This window comes from Hevea brasiliensis, chromosome 10 (assembly GCF_030052815.1).
Source record: "Hevea brasiliensis isolate MT/VB/25A 57/8 chromosome 10, ASM3005281v1, whole genome shotgun sequence".
NCBI lineage: Eukaryota > Viridiplantae > Streptophyta > Magnoliopsida > Malpighiales > Euphorbiaceae > Hevea > Hevea brasiliensis.
In genome coordinates, this window is record NC_079502.1 from 96,734,506 (window position 1) to 96,752,138 (window position 17,633).

The window sequence follows — 17,633 nt, forward strand, 5'->3', positions numbered from 1 at the left end:
AATTTTTTCAAAAAAATCCAGCCAAAAAGGAAATTTCAATTATATCTGCCTGAAAACAAAAAGGAAGATATGGAGATTTGAATCTGCAACACATTCCATCCACAATTTCAGGGGAGGAGAGAATTATTGACCTCATTCTCTACCTTTAACCAGAGACATGGAGGCATTAGACATTGTTCCACATGAACACGAAAGGCACCATATCCACATCTTTACAATGGATCATTGAATATAGGAATCTTTCCTTGTCTTTCATCCAATTAAAAAAATAATAGAAAGAGTGGCATCTCAAATCTCAATTATTCCCTCCTGGAGGATACACCATGAATCTGTGTACAATGATGTATTGGAAAGAAAATGCTAATGATACTTGATGTCATCAAACGAAAAGGAAGATGGTATCAATCACTTGATCTCTTTCCCCATGTAGTAATAACTCTTCAATCATTTGCAGTCAGAGCTCCTTTTCTTTTCTTTTCCCTTGTATTGATCTTTCTGTTATATGCAGGCAAGGCATTCTTTTCTCTATCGTACAGGTTTTTGAAACAAAATACACTGCGAAAACTCAGCTCTGAAACACATTTATTTTTTTCATTGCAAGTTGTCTTTGAAACGAAACTCTCATTGCTGAAACTGAAACACACTCGCCTGACACTCCTCATGAAGCCTGCCGTTCTTGCATGTTGTCTTCCAATCATCCACTGGAAGAGCCACACTTTCTTTAATGGTTTAGTTTAGCCTATCATGCCAGTCCCAGTAAGACACAATCTTGATTGCTAGCTAGTACAGAAATCCAAATTACATTGTTTCTTTTATTTTTGTAGCAGTAAATAAACATCAAAGCCTTCATATCTCATCTCTCAACCTAATGACATGAAGATGGACCCTATGAAGTTCAAAATCTTACAATAACTTCAGATTTCATTTATAAGAACAAGAGTTGCAGAAGCAAAAATCTAAATATAAACAATTACAAGATCAACTTAAATGCAACTATCAGCAGCAAGATGCCCATTCCATGTCTGATTCCCACCTCACAGAAACAAATATTCAGGTCTAGAGCTGCTAATCAAATTATGAAGTCTCATCTACTTTCCCATAAAATGATCTCAATACTTGTAGTGCACAGCAGATATCTGCATGGATGACCATGTTGATCAACGGAGAAACAATGTAAATTCTTTAGCTCAGGTGATCGTAACATTCAGTGCAAGTAGACCGAATAAGTTAAGCCCCGAATACATAATGAGGAAAGAAAAGTTCTTTGCATTTTCTCTTATCACAACTCTGCCTGATCAAGGCAACACAATGATTTTAAAAAGACCAACTGCCCATGATGACCCGACGCTTACCTCCATAATGGCAATTATTTATGCAAAATTTTATCTTTAGCCTTGTTCTTTTGCAAAATCAATTGCCCTGAACCAGATATTCTATACAATGTACACCTTATTTCCCCAAGTCAAAATTGGGAAGTAATAGTTTCATTCCCAGACTAGGTCAAGAGCTCCTTCCCATGTCTTTGCCAGTGAATTCTCCACCTCCAAAGGAAGCCGCTGCAGCGGCCACATCCAGACCACTACCAATAGATGTAATTAGAGCTGATAGGCCACTACTAGGGCTTCCACCAGCAGCCATCCCCAATCCCAGAAAATCTAGGGTAGTTTGCTTAGGACCAAACACAGAAGGAGTTCCCATCATCAATTCCTTTAATCCGGAACCTCCATCACAATGTAAGCCTAATCCCAGCCCTGCAGTGACAGAGGTATTCTCAGGCTCTACTTGCCCGTGACCCCATGGCATATTGTCTTGCTGTGAAGATGATGAAGAAGATGACACAATCCCCAAACCACGGAGAAATGATGCATTTGTAGAAGCAGCCCCCATTTGAGCAGCTTTTTGCAATAGTGCAGTGGCAGACATTGCTGGTTGAGGTGGAGGTGCATATTGCCTACGCTCTTGCCCTGCAGCACCAAATATTGATGACCCATGATTGGAAGAAAGGCAAAGAGAAATGGGTTCAGTGGTTGGTGCAGCAAGACCCGCTGGGTGATCAGGGTGAGCCATGGCCCGGATTAGGTCAGTAAATGCTGGAGTTTGAGGAGGCTGTAAGCTTCCAGATGCAGTTGATGAAGCAAATAAACTAGCAAAGACACTGCTGCTGCTGCTGCCATTGCTGCTTGAGCTGGTGCTACTGCTACAGCTTCCATTTAAACCTGCCAGTGCTGGTGCCGGTGCCCGTGCTTCTTCTATATTTGGAGTGGGATTATCTGGCAAGTCTGCATTAGTAAAGCAAAAGAAGGAAAAGAGGAAAACATATGGGTCACTTGAACATACAGTAAAAGTTAAGCTTTTCTTTATGAAGACTTTGGACGAAAAAGCAAGAGTCAATAATGGTTCCCTTTCTCTAAACTAAACAACCTTCTCTTTCTTTTTTTGGCTTTTGAATCACTTGTGTTCTTTATCAAGATTGGACAAACTGAATCTCACAGTTTGGAAGAAAAACTTGTTTTTCTTGCTTCCTTTAGCGCTTCAACAAATACTCACTGTGCTATTTATCTTAATAAAAACAAAGATCAATAACAGACAAAAACTACTAGACTCCAAGATCCATAGAATGATAGAGAAAAACAACAAAAGATTTCTTGTTTAGTATGACAAAAAAATCGCAACCGACAAAATTCAAACGAAATTTTGGCAAGTTTCCAAATTTGGGTTAATATTTTACCTGGACCATGAGTCGGTGAAACCGCAGAAGATATTACACCAGCTGGCTGAGACAAAGCTGGTGGAGCTGGAGCTACTGGTGGTTGTGGCGGCGGAGGCGGTGGAGGTGGAGACGGATCAACCTGCATATTCGGCTCCGATTCTGGATTCGGTTTTGGATTCACAGCAGGTAGATTCGAAGCCGGTGTTGGAGTTTGAGGCTGAGTTCTGGCACTCTCCTCTGCTAAAGCATCACAGAAGGCTCTGTGCGTGATGAAACTATCCCTCCTTCAAAGCAATAAAGGAACCAACTTCAAATACACAAACCCACTTGAAAAATTAGAAATCAAACGCAAAATTAAATGACAGAAACCTTGAAAACAGAGTTCCACAATCGCATTTGTACTCTCTTGTGCCGCAAATCTTCGAGTGAGCTTTCCAGTCAGACTGAACCGCGTATTTCTTCGAACACTTATCGCATTTCCACTTCTTCTCACCATGTTTCCTGCAGAAGTGCTTCTTTATCCCCGTGAGATCGCCCAGAGCTCTAGAAGGATCATGGTGAACACAAGTTGGCTCAGGACACACATAAACTCTCTTCTTCACTTCCTTGCTGGATCTCTGCCTCAGCTTCCACGGTAGATTATGGCCTCGACGATGAAGCTGCAAGTTCTGGTCCCTTTGAAACCCTTTACTGCAAATTTCACACACGAATCGGTTCGTGGCCAAAAGGGCTTTCGGTGAAAGAGCAATCACCTCTGCATCTGGATCTGCAAGAAATTGATTTTAAAAAATCAAGCAAGAAAGGGATTATCAAAATCTCATTTCTAGCTTCTTTTTTACATTACCGGGCATTCCAGGGAGGTTCCGTTTTTTCTTGCCCGTGGCGGTGAGTTTGGGTGGCGGAGGCTGGTTGCCGGAGGAAGAAACGCTAGCTTCACCGGAAGCCGTAGAGGAATTATCTAAATCGACCGGCATGAGTACTAGAAATGGAAAATAAAACTACTTACGCACTAGTAACGACAATTGTAGATCAAAAACTAGTGGACAAAATAGAGGAAAAGGGTGAAAAAAATCAAGATCATTTATCTCAGAATTTAAAAAAGGAAGCTACTGGACAAAAAGAATTTCATCTTGGAATTTCAATGAAGCTTTTGGAGACAAAGTTCCTCTTTTCTTCTAGGGTTTCGTTTTAACTCTCTCTCTCTCTCTCTCAGCTACCAGTCAAGCTGCCCTTTTTTACCCACCTACCTGCTCTTTATGAGCATCTGACCCTAAAACTCACATTAACCAATGATTAAGCCCAGACACTGAAACTCTGCAAGCTATAGCTTTAAGCTCAGAATCACTAATTAAAACCAGTAACCGGAAACTGATCGCCGGCCACCTCCACTCCGATCCAATGGTCAACTTTTGAATAAACAACTACCCAGAATCTCAAACGCTGAAAAAAAAAAAAACACCAAATCTGAAAGTTGCAACAGTGTTAAGGCTGCTTTAGAAAATTAAATAACAGCGAACAGAAAAGATAGACTTCCAGTGATGGCTTTTTGCAGAAAAAAGGCGAAGCCTTTGGTCTGTGCTCTTACTTCTTAAGGAAGAGAAAAAGAAAGGAAATAAACAAATTTTTTTTCAAAGACTTTGGTTAGTGTTTCTAATCAATGCGATTAATTAGATCTTAATAAAATAATTAAGTATTGGCTTATTGCGCAAGTTTTTAATTACACAGAAGAGGATTTACCGTGGACTTGTCGTTTTCAGACACAAAATGCTATTCGGTGCTTTGTCGTTTAGTGAAGTGTCGGACTTCGTTTTCTTGTATGTTTGTTTGCTTAGGACAAGAAAGAAAGAATAAGTTCATTGTATTGCAGCTTTGTCTTAATTTTCATTAAATTAAAAGCCAAACTACTTTTTATCTCGATTTAAAGACTTTTTCGTTTCTTCAGCCAGCCTGGTTTTGACACGTGGCGTGTATAAGTGAATTTGAGAATGTTTAATTGGTCCCTTAAATTTATAAAAATAGATTTTTTTATTAATCTTAAATTATAAGTTATTTTATTTTTATAAATAATAATTTATTTATTAACTTATTAATATACTTTTATTTAAGATATATTTATTATTTTTATTATATTAATTATAATTTTTTTTATTTATATAAAAATAAAAATAAATTTATTTTTATAAAATATTAATTAAATATTATTTTTGAAGCTCTTAAATAGAGAAGTTTTTTCATTAGATGTTGCATAAGCAGAAAGCCATGTGGATTTGCCTTTAGTTCTCTGCTTTTGAGGATAGAAATCTTTCAGGTTTGGGAAACGAAGATTTAGAATTTTTTTTTTAATTTATTAAAAAGTCATCCTTTTTAATTAAAATTATATTTTCATATATGTAAATGTTAATTAATAATTAAGTATTTATTTATAATAAAAAAATCATGCTTTCAAGTACTACATTACTCTGATATATCTCTAATAAAAATAATTTATTTATTTATAATTATAATAAAAATTCCATGAATAAAATGTTTTTTTTTTAACATAAAATGTGTGATTATTAATTTTTATAATCTTAACTCAATACATGTGTTTAACATATAATAAAGAATATTATGAATTTTGAGTTTCCAAAATCTTAATTTTTTTTTCATTAAATCGATGAAATAAAAAAGACTTTATACTTTACAATCTATTATTTTATTTTATTTTATTTTAAAAAATGTTTTTTTACATTGAGTGCAAAAAAAATAAAAAATATAATATTTCAAATTTAAATTTCTTTATATATCAATTATGAAAATATATAATCAATACAATGATATTTGAATAGCCTCTAGAATTATAACATTTTGACTTTAAATATTAATTAAAATTAATAATATAAAATATAAAATTGTTTAACACATTAATTTAATAATAATTTAATTATTAATTTAATAATATTAAAAAATAGCTTGTTTGTTAAATGGGTGGCTAATGTAAAATTTAGGAATAAATGTGCACTCAAGAATAAACAATTTGTTAGTAGCCATGAGTGTGATACAGGAGCTAATGACATTGATATCCAACTCAACATGGATGATAATCATGACAATCATAAAGTTTTCCCAATTTTTAATTATTTTATTTTATTTTATTTTTCTATTTCTTTAAATTCAACACTTTTTAGCAATTCAGTATATATAAAATTATATTTATATGATATTTTTTTTAATTATAATCCTTAAACTACTATTAAATTTCATTATATTATTTAAAAATTATTAAAATATAATTCTTCATAATATACATTTCCATGGTAACTGATTTCATATTATTATTGATCAAATTTATTACTAAATGCGATTTTAAAAGGATGTCAAGACAAAAAAATATATATTATTTTATAAGGTTATATCATAATTTTTTATATTAATAATTATTATTATTATATAATTATTTAATTAATTATATATATAAATATGAAAAGGGTAATATTTCTACTATTCAACTAAAGAAACACTGCATGCAATATCATAACTAATAATGATGGACAAGTAATTATGGCATAGATTTTCAAAAGTAAAAAGAGAAAATTATTAATAATAAAAATAAAAATAAATAATAATAATAATAAATTAATTGATTAAACATAGATGCTGAAAATAAGATTTTCATAATTAGAAAATAAAAAATTATTTTACAAAGAAAATATTAAATTTCATTGAGCTTATATTAAGCTTAATTTAATGCAAAAAAATTTTAAAAATTATTACATTTTATATTCGGTGTTTAAATTTGAGGAGATGTTACTTGCACTTTATATATAATCGATATATTTAATAATTTATTGTATATTATGAATTTAAAATAAAAATATATAAAATTTATATATTTAATAAGTGAATATAATATATTTTAAATTTATAATAATTTAAATTTAAATTAAAAAAAATTCATAGAAGAAAAATACCTATACATTTGGAGCCAATGGCCAGTGGGTGGATCTTAAACAGAGCAACAACTAAAAAAACTAACTAAAACAGAGTTGGTAACTGGTTGGACCCAATCATACCCACTTTCTTTCAACGATGAATTTGATATTGTTAAGTGTATGGTGACCAAAGATTAGAGAATTGTTTAATCTTGTAATCCTTGATTATTTTTAAGTAAATGACGAAAGGGCTTAGCTTTGGAGAGGAGTCTGAAACCGTAAATATATACAACCAAAAAGCCGGCATCCTTTATATATATATATATAATTGTTGATGGTGATTCTATCATCACTTGCATTGACTTGGCATGCCCCAGGCTTTTTATACTTCAAACACTTCATTATTTTAGGCTGTGTTATGGGTCCAACCCTCCTTTTTCTTTTGGGCCTTTTTAGAAACGGCAAATGTTACCTTTGCTTTGCTTTATCACATTATCTGTCTTCTAAGCATTTTTCCTGTTTAAATACAATTTATCATAAATTTAAAATATAAAATATAAAATTAAGTGTTATTCAATTTAAATTAAATAAATTAAATTGAACTATTCTAATTTAATAATTTGATTTAGTTTTTAAGGTGATTTAATTTTATTCGATTTTAAATATTAAAAATTTTAATTATTTTGATTCGTTTCAATTATAAAAAAAAATTTAATTACACTGAATCGAACTAAATTGTTTAATTAATTTTTAAAATTACTTTATTTTTATTGAAAATTTATGTATTATATATATATATTTTATATATATAAATGTTTTAATTTCATTGATTAATGGTTATTAGGTTCAAATTAAGGTTTAAATCAGACCAATAATTTAAAAATTAAGTCTAAATAAAAAAAATAATTAAAGCTCAAAAATTGATTAGTTTGAACCGAATTAAACCAAATTAAGATGATTCGGTTTAGTTTAATTTTCATGCATTTCAATTCAGTTTAGTTTTTAAAATATCGTAACTCGATTAATTCGGTTCGGTTTGAACCAAATACTCAACTTTAACAAAATGTATAATAAAATTCACTTACTGAATCTCAGCAAGAATTTCCCCTATCCTCCATTTTGTACCGAGTGCAATTTTTTCAATAGAAATAAGTTTCATTCCATTGGTAAAGAAATTACAATGCTAGAAAAACCAAAATATATTAAAAGCTCTACACAATAAAATGTTTAACACATTCAATAAAATGTTTGCATAACAAGTTTGACAAAAAATAAAATTGATTCAGATATATTATCAGTGCACCACTTTCCTGCTTCTGGTATTGGATCCCACATCGCCCAAGTAACGTGTATGTGTGGTACATAAGCATGTGCATAACTGCTATTTTCCTGCTTTTGGTCTTGAATCCTACATCGTCCAAGTAACGTGTATATGTGGTATATAAACATATACATAACTGCCTTCTAGTCAACAATTGCCTGGAGGTGTAATTGTGCACAGTAAATCTTTCCCGTATCGTGTGTGTATGTGCAAATTAATATTTGTAGACTTCATCACTAGTAATGAAACCCAAATGACGATACGATGAATCAAAATTTTGAAACCAGCTGCAAAAACTATATAAACTTTTCTCTCTATATTTTGGTTGAGAGGATTTATATTGAGAGAGAGTTTACTCTAGCTCGGCAAAGATGCTGAGACAAAGCATACTTGATCTAAAGGAGGGTCCACCTTAACAAGAGAATGGACTGCTTCATTATAATCACTCTTCACAGAGAGTGTTTGGACTTGAAATTTAGGTGAAATTTTAATTGAAGGGATATAATAATTGGAACAAGCACTTTTAGGGGTGATCACTGTTCAATTTGAACTAAATAAATTGAACCAAACCGTCTTAATTCAGTAATTCGATTCGGTTTTTAAGATCATTCGATTCGTTCGGTTTTGCATTTTAAGAAGTTCAAGTATTTCGGTTCAGTTTGGTTTTAAAGAGAAAAACCGATTGAATCGAACTGAATCAAATTACTTTATTGATTTTTAAATTGATTTATTTTTATAAGAAATTTATAAATTATATATAATTTTATACATATAAATTGTTTAATTTCATTGATTACTAGTTATTAGGTTCAAATAAGGTTAAAATTAGACCAAATAACTTGAAAATTAAGTCTAAGTCAAAAAATCCATTTAGACTCAAAAATCAATAAGTTCAAACTGAACCAAATCAAAATAGAGTGATTTGGTTTAATTCGGTTTGATTTCTAAAATATAGTAATTCAATTAATTCAGTTTTGATGATTCAGTTCGGTTTGAACCGAATATTCAGCCCTAAGCACTTTTCTTTTATATCGACTGATTTCTCATTCTTCTGCAAAATTTATTTAAGTCCCTTGTGAGTTTTTTTGGATGACTGCTTGTGAGTGATTTCATTGATGGTTACCCCTCTCTATATTTTGTTATTTTTTTCTTTTTTATTTTTGATAATTTATATTATAATTTTAAATAATTTTCAAATATGCATCATAATAGATTTGTACGAGCACTTATATATATATGTCCTTATTAATAGATTTTGGTTTTTATTTCATCCTTTTTTAGAATATGTTGTTTCCTCTATTGTGAGAATATATTATATATTATTCAAATAATTGAATCGAATCGAATTAGATGAAAATAAGGTCCAAATCAAAATAAAAACATGAAATAAGGTAAAAATCAAATTCAAAGCAAGATAAAAGTATGAAACAAGATGAAAATTAAGTTTAAATAAAAAGTCCAAACTGATTAATTTGAACTCAATCAAATTAAATTAAATCAATTTAATTTAGTTCATTTTTTTTAATATTTCAATTTAGTTTGATTTATAATTTTCTAAATTTAATTAATTTGAATTTAGCGACAATTTAAATCGAATGCTCAACTATAATATTTGATGTGTGCTTGCCAATAGTGCCACAAATGGTGTTGGTTATATTAGTGTAGCGGTAAACACATATTCAAGTCTCATAAATATTGGATTAATTGTATTTTCCATATAAACAATTAAGTGTAGCATAATTCAGTTTAAATAAAAAAAAAACTATTGAATTTATTTAATTTAAATTACATCCACTAAGAATCTATTTGGCAATATTAGCTATTCTAATAATTGTTAACTGTTCTAATAGCTATTAACTGTTCTATTAATTATTTATGTAGTGATTTAAAATAAAAATATTCTATAAAAATAACTATTAAACTAGCCGTTAAATATAAAAATAATGGTATTATCTTTTTAATTCTAATCAAAATATTTTTTTAACCTCTAAAAGTTAGGAGGGATACTAATTTATGAATCATTCTCTCAACTTCTGAATACTATATAAATATCATGTCATTAAAATCAAAACACTAAAAATTACTTTAAAAACTATTGCTAAATAAGGCTAATTAATGATTGAATGAAGTTTGAAACCCTTGAACAAACAATCGAGTTAAGGAACAAGTACCCTCAGAGTCAATGGTGATATACAGTTACTTACCATAAAAGTTCCAATCCCCACCACAATTTCAACCTTCATCATCATCTAGTTCTGCCAGGTCTGCTAACTGCCTTATGGTTATGGAAAACTACAAGTCAATGACAAATCATTCATGCACTTCCCTTTCTCTCACTTTAGATGGAGAAGAAAGGAATTGAAGTAGGTGGAAATCTCACTACCCATCTTTAATATGAAAGTTGGAAAAGCTAATTCCTTCTCTTTTTATTATGCTTAATATTGACAAGCACAAGCAATGACATGATCAAGTATCCCATGTTCCATTTTTCATTTGTAATCCTTTAAAGTAAGTGCTATTTGTCTCGACTTTAAAGCTAAATTAGGTTTTTCTCTTTCTAATTTCTTATCTTTGATAAAAATAAAAAAATGGCTTGAAATGTGATTTCTTTGGTGTATTTTTCTAAACTTCTACTCAGAAATTGCCAAGTACAGCGGCTAGAAGCCAAGTAATCCTATAGTGCTACTCTCTTAATTTGCTAAAGAATGAAGTTATTTAATTAAACAACTTAATTAATAGCATATTGACCTATAATATAAAGAATCATTAAGAATTCCTTTGAAATTTACATCTCACCATGAATCTTTATATTCTTTATGATTCAAGTAAATTCAGATTTGACTTATAGTAGTGTGGAAGCAATCAAACATAGTCAATTTTGCTATTATCAAGAGAATGACTACCTTCTTAGTTCTTACCCATATTCCATTTCAAGAATTCACCAATCTCTATATATTCCATTTCAAGAATTCACCAATCTTTAGAATTAAAATGGGTCAAAATCAATCTTCATTGAATTAAAACTACTTGTGAATTAAAATCGGTTGAAATCTGCCCACTACCCCTACAAGGGTATAACTACTTGTGAATTGTGATAGTCACAATTGCTGGACAAAATAAGGTGAGATATATAAAAATTCTACATGTAGAACTTATTAAAGAAATTTTGGTTAATTGGATAAAAATATTTGCTTTCATTTATATTTATATCTAGAATTTATAATTTTATGTGAAATAATCACACCTTTAAGATTTGTTATGATTGTATATAATGAAGTGAAATTGAATTAGATAAATTAACAGTAAATTACAATGTAATACCTGAAAGTTTATTTGATTAACAAATAAAAGTTTTCAATATAATCATAATTTAACATAAATGCTTAGCATTTTTGTATGACTATTTCACACAAAAATAAAAATTATGAATACAAATATAAATTGAAGTAAGCATTTGATATTTTTTTATCCAATTGATAAGAAATTACTATATTATAATTATTTAGTTGCAAAATACATAAATAACTGTAAAAGTTAGTGATTATTATTATTATTATAAAATGAAAACAGCAGCACTCATAAACCTGATACTAGAACTGTTCATAAGTCCATTTGAAAGCAAATTTCCTTTCAAGCCGACCCAATTCATCATTATGTAAATTAAGATGGTCCTCTGATGCAAGTCGACTCAACCTCACTTAAGAATTTGCTGGTTGGTCTGTCGGTTAGGTCTCATTGATTACTGAATTCATGTCCAATTATATAATTTTAGTGTATATTTAGAATAATGTAATAAAGATAATATAATTTAAAAAAATAAATTAAATGAAACTTGTTTTATTATTCTATTACTCTTATATTTATTTTGTCCTATCAAATTAGTTCTTAATTCATTTAAAGCTAATTAGCTAATAGAATTAGTCATATTGCCCTTGAGTAAATTATTTTTTATTATATTTAATAATAATTTTTTTATACTTTTAAAAATACACTAAAATTTTGTTAGTGTTTAAATTTTTAGTTAATTATTTTAATAACATAATTTAATAAAATTGATTAATATATTATTTCATTATTTTTCTTAATTATATTAAGCTTTTAAATATGCTACATGATACAACTGTCCAAAATGCCAGTCAAATAGTCAACGCTTGGATAAAGGACCAACGTGGTAGTTAAAGTATCAGCGCTCGGTCAAAGAGTCAGACTGAGTGAAAGACTGCTTAAACAGCCTAGACAGAGCAGAAGGGTACTCGGGCAATCTAGATCAAGCAAAACTTGGATCGAGCAGAAGCTATTTAGTCTTTTGATTTATAAATATGAGAAACAATTATTAATCTGATATACTTACTTTTTCAAAATCACTATAAAACTCTCTCTATTTTTATTTTCTCTATTCTCGAATGGTGTTTCTAACTTGAGTGTCGGAATAGCTGGCCAAAAGGCCACCGACCTCAATATTCTCATTTTAGAGGCTCACGTGGCACTTAAACTGGTCTTCAAAGGCACATCATAGCATCACTACATGACAATTTTTGAAGTTATATATATAAACATAATTTAAAATTTTGAGTAGTTATATGTGTATCAAAATTAAATTAAATTTTCATTTCTTAAAATAAGTTAATTAATAAATTATTTTTATTATTTCTTAAATTATATTAATTTAATATTTTAAAATATCATATGATGATTTTTTATAAAGTTAAATGACTTATTCTTGTAAGATATTTTTGAAAACTTATCTTTCATACACACACACATAGGGGTGTGCAGTTTTCGGTTTAAACCGAAGAACCGAACCGATTAATTCGATTCAATCGGTTCGGTTTTAAAATTTAATCGGTTTGGTTCGGTTTATAATTTTGATAATTTCGGATTAATCGGTTCGGTTCGGTTATTTTCATAAAAAAATAAAAAAAAAACGAACCGAACCGAAATTATTAATATATATAGGAAATAAAAAAAATCGAACCAAATTGAATCGAACCGAACCGAAATCAAAGAAAACCGAACCGAACCTTAAGATTTTTGAGTGTTGATTTCTAATTTTTTTTGTTTTTATGTTTTTATTATTTAGATTTAATGTTAAAAATATGAAATTTTATAAATTTTGGTTTGATCGGTTTAAAATCGAACCGAACCGATATTTATCGGTTCGATTCGGTTCGGTTTTCTCTTATCAATCGGTTCGGTTTGGTTTTTAAAATTTTTGATTTTTGATTTTCGATTTTATAGGTTCGGTTCGGTTCGAAACCGAACCGACCGTTTGCACACACACACACGCACATATATATATATATATATATATATATATATATATATATATATATATATATATATGACAAATGATATAAAGATGATATATAAATTATATTTATTATTTTTCTTAATTATATTATGTTAAGTCTTTTAATATTTTATTTAGCAATTTTTAAAGAATTCAAGTGGCTTATTGTTATGAGGTATTTTTATATATATGTAACAAATTCAAAGACATTAATTTTTTTATTTATAACATATAAAATTCTAACAAAACATAAATATTAATTATTGATCTAAATTTTGTCTTAAATTCGATAATAATAATAATAATAATAATAATAATAATAATAATAATAATAATAATAATAATAATAATGAGTTGTCATTCTTAAAAAGAGAAAACAATAAAATAAAATATTGGAGTGAATTATTTTTCACATTTTTAATTTAAATATTATTTAAAATATTTTTTAAAAATTTACTTGATCTAATCGATAAATTAATTAGTAGATAGGCTCAATAACTCATCTCATTTTAATATAATTTAGTTTGACTTCGTGATTGAAGAAATATTACTCATTAATAAATATATATTTGAAATTTCCACTATCCTAATTCCCTCTACTAAAAAAAATGTAAAATCATAAAAAAATTTTATTATTATGTCTAATAATTAATGAGCTATATATAGTAATAATTTACTTTTTTATTTTTATTTAACTTAAATTAAGTAAATTTCAGCTATTTTAACAATTTTTTTTTATATATTAACAAAAACTTTAGCTACTTTCAAAAAAAAAAAAAAACTATTTTCTATAAATTGTATATTAGTATATGCTTAGAGTTGAGGTCAACCTTAGTTCATGCATATTTATAAATAAGGCTTGTGTAACACTCACCATTTCCTAACAACATAATTTTCGTCATAGATAGAATATTTTAGCGAATTCGAAAGTTCCACGGATAAGGTAATGGAGATAGAAGTGTATGTGCATATGTTTATATATGTGTGCGTGCTTGATATGTTCAAAATGGTTTTAAAAATGAAAATGTTTTAAAGATTTTCATCCCTAAAAGTGTTTTAAGTGTTTGTTTTGGGCAAAATGAACTTTGGCAGCTGAAAAATAGACTTTCGACAGCTGAAATCCTTTTTATGGTTCAAATGCCCATTTGAACAAAACAGACTCTGGCAGCCGAAAGCATGGCTTCCGACAGCCAAAAGTATCTCGACTATCAAAGGTATAAAATGGACCAAGGCCCTTGTTTCTGCCCAAAATAATTAGGTTTTTCTCTTCTTCTTCTTCTCTCACTCAATTGTTGGAGCATACAAGAAACTCTTTGAAAAGATTTCTTTGGGTTTTTCAAGATCTGGAGGTAGATTATTTTATTTAGAAGTTTAGAAAAGTATATTTAAGTTTTAGAGCTTTGATTTTCTCACCTCCAAGCTCTAAGAAAAGAGGTAATATTCTTTTCTTCTTGATCTAATAGGTAGATCTTAGAAAGTTGATGAGAGATTAGGTTTTTATAACTTCAATTTCATGAAAAGTTGTTTTTAAGATAAGTTTTGGGAAGTTTATGCATGTTAGAGTTAGGGTTTTGTGATTTTATATTGAAATTACATTTTTTTTATTAGATTAGTTATATTTAAGTGTTATGAGCCTTAAATGGCTAGTTCCCCTCGATGGATTTGAAAAAATCCATAAATATGCTATGTTGAGTTTGGAAAAAATCTAGAATTTGAGTTTTTTTTTTTTTATTAATGTATAGTATGATTTAAGTTGTTTTAGGCCCTAGAAACTTGTTTATATGGTTGGGTTGAGTTTTGGAACTTTAGAGTGAGTTTGGATGTTGATGGGAGAAGGATTTTGCAGGTTTTTAACTTGAAAATTCTAAAAATTTCTAAGTTCAGCTGCTGAAAATCAAAGGTTTGGTAGTTGAAGCATGCAATTTCTCAAAAAATCTGCAACTTTTCTAGGTTCGGTAGCTGAAATCCCAGACTTCAATAGCAACAGTGGCTACTGCCCAAAATGGGCACCCAATGTTCCAAGGTTCGATAGCCGAAGCCCAAGACTCTAACAGTCAAACTTGGTTCTGCCCACTTTATTTATCATTCAATTCCAAGGTTCCCAAACCTAATTTCATGATTATTACAGGCCTAAAATAAAATGTTTATTATGTGTATAGAGTTTTAGAACCTTATATGACTCTCTAAAGTCCAATTTTATAAAATCGGGCTTAAGGGACTCAGGAAGTTAAGGATCTGAGGATAGTTACCATTCGAGTTAGGTGGTTGATAGGCTACAAGATGTGAGTAATTCTAACCTTAATAAATATTAACTATTAAATTCAATATATGATCATCTTCATGCATCATGTCATATTTATTTATGATGTATGTATCTAGAACATGAAGATGTTGTATAATTACATAATTATTATTGGTGCATTGATGGATGATGGATGACTCACTGACTCCTCCATGTTTATGACTTTGTTATGTTATGTATGTTATGGATCTATAAGAAAATTCCATGGAGAGATCTTGACGATGCCCCTTCAGGGGAGATTTCTATGATGCCCCAGGTGTATGACACATGTCATATTGTAAGCAAAAATTCTGAGGAGCCTCTATATGAGCCGTGCACATTATATTTGAATAGTTGTTGATGACAAGTCCATCCTACGTGAAATGTTTATGACGTGAAAACCCATGTGAATGATGCATTGCATATGTATGAAATGAATGACATAATTAATATTTGTTAGTTTACTCACTGAGTTTGTTTATGCTAACCTCTTTCCCCTAATCCCCAGGTGCAGGTTTGCAGGATTAGAAGAATTCTTTTAAGAAAGGTCATCAGAGATAGTTTTAGTGCTCTTCTTTACGTCTGATGTATGAAGAGATGTACATGTAAAATGTGAATGGATAGTACAATGTTAGTAATGACAAACAATTGAAAATTTTGTAACATTTTAAGTATGAGTAATAATGTTTATGTTTATGTTAACTCTTTTGGGAGTGTATATAATAAACCCTTATGCTTTAATGATTTTCTATATAAAGGTTCAAATTATGAACCGTTTTTATGCTTAAAATATTTATGTATGGACGAAAAGACTAAAATGTAATAGTTTGATTATATGTTTGAGTGTTAATACTACATATGTTAAAAGTATGTTCATGGGTTTTAAGCTTGTTACGGGTTCCGGTAGCCTTAAGCTGACCTGATCCTTAGCGCCGGTAACGGCTCTTAACCTGGGTCGTTACAGCTTGAAATAAATCGAGTTAGAGCTAGATTTATTTAAAATATAAGCAAACTTCTAGACTCATATCAAGCTAGAATCAAATCCGAACTTAATATATTTAAAATAAGTCGAACTTGAACTACAATATTAAAATTTGAGTTAAGCTCAACCCGAGCTTGAACTTGAAAATATATGAGTCGAATCCAAGCTATTAAAATTTCGATTTACTTCAGGCCATTTTATCCCATAAAAAGTTGTTAGAATTATGACTCAAAATCCTAGTAGGATTTAGATAGATCTTTTCCTAATTTGAGTGAGAGAAATATTCCTTAATATGATAGAGGAATATTTCCTATTTAGAATAGAACTCTTATTTTAGTATTATTTCTAAATTGAGTGAGACTCATAATTATATTAGAATTGAGGGAATTAACATTATAATTAGAAGAATGGTGAAAAAGGTTATTGGGCTTTCAACTTATGGAGTGAGGCTGTTACCCATTGTAGAGAAAGGGCCTTGCCAATTGCTGAGGATTTGGCTCTGCCCATTGATGAGGGGCACTTGCCCATTACAGTGGAGAGAGGCTTCGGCCTAAGGTGGAGTAAGGACATAGAATTTAATAGGAATGAATTCTTGTTCACTGATGAGAGGACTCTTGCCTATATAGTTGAAGACACCATTTGTGGTGTAGTATTTTAATAGTAAATATATTGGGTTATATCTAGAAGAGACTGAGAAGGACTAACTAATATATTTACTATGAGCAGTTATGTAGTATGGGTTCTCTTACATGTAATTAGGTTAATGGATAGTAAAGTTATGAGCTTGTAATGATGATTTATTTATTGATGATAGTGGAAGTGGCATGTCCGTGGATGTAGCCCTATGTTGAGAGGGTGAACCACGTAAATATTGGTATTTTGTGTATTTGCTTTGTTTCTTTACAGTTTACACGCTTCCGCGGTACACAACAAAAGTTACTTTCATCAGCCTCCTAAAAAACTATATGTTCTCTCCATAATTTCACACTAGCTAAATGCTCATGCGGTGTGCAACATATTTATAATTCTATTTTTAAAATATAATTTCAAATTTTTATGATGAATTGAAATATTAACAAATTCAAAAACATTAAATAAGAAATTTAAAAAAATGTAATGATTAAATAAGCATTATATA

At 29.6% G+C, this 17,633-nt stretch overlaps 1 protein-coding gene and 1 long non-coding RNA gene across 2 annotated transcripts; one reads left to right on the forward strand and one right to left on the reverse strand.

The window, feature by feature from the left end:
• Positions 1–788: 788 nt before the first annotated feature.
• Positions 789–4,352, reverse strand: LOC110670009 (zinc finger protein ENHYDROUS). Its single transcript, XM_021831931.2, has 4 exons — positions 3,555–4,352; positions 3,080–3,476; positions 2,729–2,994; positions 789–2,279 (listed from the first exon to the last, which is right to left on the reverse strand). The coding sequence occupies exons 1-4, from the start codon at positions 3,682–3,684 to the stop codon at positions 1,501–1,503; spliced, it is 1,572 nt and encodes a 523-aa protein (XP_021687623.2). The 5' UTR covers positions 3,685–4,352; the 3' UTR covers positions 789–1,500.
• A 9,885-nt stretch (positions 4,353–14,237) lies between these two features.
• On the forward strand, positions 14,238–15,977 carry LOC131169553 (uncharacterized). Its single transcript, XR_009140486.1, has 2 exons — positions 14,238–14,666; positions 15,731–15,977. It is a non-coding gene; the product is annotated as an uncharacterized LOC131169553 (long non-coding RNA).
• Positions 15,978–17,633: the final 1,656 nt, after the last annotated feature.

Excerpts from the sequence above, each read along its gene's own strand:
- LOC110670009 (XM_021831931.2), bottom strand. The coding sequence starts at position 3,684 with ATGCCGGTCGATTTAGATAATTCCTCTACGGCTTCCGGTGAAGCTAGC. Across the intron at positions 3,477-3,554 it reads GAACCTCCCTGGAATGCCCG|ATCCAGATGCAGAGGTGATT; the intron begins GTAATGTAAAAA and ends AATTTCTTGCAG. Across the intron at positions 2,995-3,079 it reads TGTGGAACTCTGTTTTCAAG|GAGGGATAGTTTCATCACGC; the intron begins GTTTCTGTCATT and ends ATTGCTTTGAAG.